The sequence below is a fragment of the Belonocnema kinseyi genome, chromosome 1 (genome assembly GCF_010883055.1).
Source record: "Belonocnema kinseyi isolate 2016_QV_RU_SX_M_011 chromosome 1, B_treatae_v1, whole genome shotgun sequence".
NCBI lineage: Eukaryota > Metazoa > Arthropoda > Insecta > Hymenoptera > Cynipidae > Belonocnema > Belonocnema kinseyi.
Window position 1 is genome coordinate 17,075,708 of NC_046657.1, and position 2,584 is coordinate 17,078,291.

At 31.2% G+C, this 2,584-nt stretch overlaps 1 protein-coding gene across 1 annotated transcript in view; it reads left to right on the forward strand.

Annotated features, from left to right (window-relative positions):
• The window catches only part of LOC117176840 (zinc finger protein 3-like), a 3,904-nt gene extending 2,803 nt beyond the window's left edge, over window positions 1-1,101 (forward strand). The window contains exon 2 of the mRNA XM_033367185.1: window positions 715-1,101. Within this exon, the coding sequence (XP_033223076.1) occupies window positions 715-1,101 (387 nt within the window). The remainder of the gene's footprint in view (window positions 1-714) is intronic.
• The last annotated feature ends 1,483 nt before the right edge of the window (window positions 1,102-2,584 follow it).

A 2,584-nucleotide genomic window follows, 5' to 3' on the forward strand; every position in this document is an offset into this window, starting at 1 on the left:
GGTAATAAAGATTCCTTGAAAAAATTTGACTTTTAACACCGGGCAAAATAATGCGTGTATTTCTGAACAAAAATATTCTTTGGCAGAAAAGTTTTAATTCATGGTTCCATCTAGTCTGAAAAGGCGTTAAGATTTTCTGTTATTCTCCGATGATAAAACAGATTCCTTGAAAAAATTTGAATCTCGGTATCAAAAGGACTATTTTTATCTCCAAATTTTCAATTAAAAAGAATTAACTTTCAACGAAGAATAGATTGATTTTGTTCTTGGGCTCCATATATTTCTATAATTATATTTTTTCTGTTCACTTCGCATTTAAGCAACAACAACAAAAAATGAGAAAAGGAGAAATTCTTGAAAATAGAAAAAAAATCTTTAAAAAAGAAGTAAATATGTGTCATTTTGAGTCTTGGAATTAAATTTTTAATTGATAGTTCCATCTAGTTTGAAAAGTCGTTAAGAATTTCTGTTATTCTCTGATGGTAATAAAGATTCCTTGAAAAAATTTGACTTTTAACACCGGGCAAAATAATGCGTGTATTTCTGAACAAAAATATTCTTTGGCAGAAAAGTTTTAATTCATAGCTCCATCTAGTCTGAAAAGACGTTACGAATTTCTGTTATTCTCCGATGATAAAACAGATTCCTTGAAAAAATTTGAATCTCGGTATCAAAAGGACTATTTTTATCTCCAAATTTCTTGTTTATTTTCAGGGTGACACTGACGATGAGAGCAAGGATTTTCCTCCCTTAAAATGCGACCTCTGTGGAAACATGTACCCAACGCCACAGGAATGGGTCCGGCATATTCAAACTGAACACACCGAAGAACAATTAGCATTGATGAACAATTCCGCACCTCCTAAGCCTAAAAGAATCCACAGTCATCAGAAGCTCTGTAATATTTGCCAGAAAGTATTCCCCAGTCACGCATCCATGGTCATCCATCAGAGAACGCACACAGGAGAGAGGCCCTTTCTCTGTTCGTATTGTAAAAAAGGTTTCAATGTAAAAAGCAATTTGTTGAGGCACTTGAGGACGCTGCATGACAAATTCGTTCATCCGAGTTTGTACGGGAGCAACGGAAACAAAAATTCTTAAGTCACATCTGTAATATTTTTAAATAGTTCAGTTTCGAAGGTAAAACAAAGCTCAAAAAAGGCAGTGATGATCTGAGAGGTTTATCGTCAGTAAAAAGACGATTTTAACGAAATTTCACTGAGGGTTTGATATTTGGATTACGATTTTTGGAGAGAAAAAACAAACATATATTTTGCCCTAGCGGAGCGCATGACCGTTCCATCTACTTTGTCCGCTAGGTTATATATTTATCCTTTTTTCACAGTTATTCCCAATTTCTCATAGAACTCCACACTCTTTTTATATTTCGGCACATTTATATTGATGTTGGTGTTTTTATTTATGCGTTAAAATATTAATAATTAGGAGTAAAAAGATTTTTTTAAGTGTTGGGCTCTATCGGAAATTGTGAATAAATATTAGAGTGGTTGATAATATGCCTTTGTGAGCCCAGTAAATGGAATATTCACTGTGTGTGGCACTTTACGGTCACGCGATTGCGTATACATTCCGGTTACAAAATCCGCTTGGGTTTGAATTTAGTAGCCTCTATTTTATGACTGTTTCCAATTTTAAAATCTTCTTTTTGCAAATAGTTCGAAAAACATATTTTTTGATGACACATGCATGATTTTAGCCCTTTTTGACGCCTAGAAAGCGAAGCTAAGACTCTGCTTTTTACTCCCTAGGGAGAGAAAAGTCACGTCAAAGTTGAACAATGAAAATTATATGAGCTCGCATTTTACGATAATTAGCCAACTCAGCGTAAAAACTCTAAGAAAATTTTTATTTGTAGATATAAGAATTTTCCGTTAATTATCTACAATATTACAATAAATTACAAAAAAAATGTCATAAATTTCCAGAAATTTATAAGAAAAAAATGTGAAATTGAATTGTTGATAATTTATGGTAAGTTACCATATTCATCTGTAAAAGTAACATAAATGACCGAAAATTTCTATAAATTTATACACATAAAAAAATTTAATTTGTTGGTAATTACCTTAAGTTACCTGTAATGTTGCCACAAATTACCAGAAAATTTGATAAATTTCCGGAAATTTACCAATATTGGTTGGATTGAATTTTGGGTAATTTAGGGTAAATTCACATATTTACCTGTTAACCATAAATGACCGAAGTTGTCCATAAATTTCCGCCAATTTATAAAACATTTTTAAATTTAATTTTGAGTAATTTATCTTAACTCATTAATGACCAAAGCTATCAATTTTATAACATGAGTTTGACCGCAAAATGTATGGGTATAACAAAACAATAAATAGATCAAAAGTACTGTTCCTTATGTTTTTGGGTGAGCTAAATTCGAATCCGTCGTCAAAATTCAAATATTTTGATTTCAAAATTAAATATGGCGGTTTTTGCATACAAAAATAGTGAAAAATGTTTTATTTTTTATTTTTATAGTTTTTTTTCAGACATAAAACGCGTTAATATCTTAAAATTTCTTCAATCATTGGTGCACAAAATTCTTAAACCT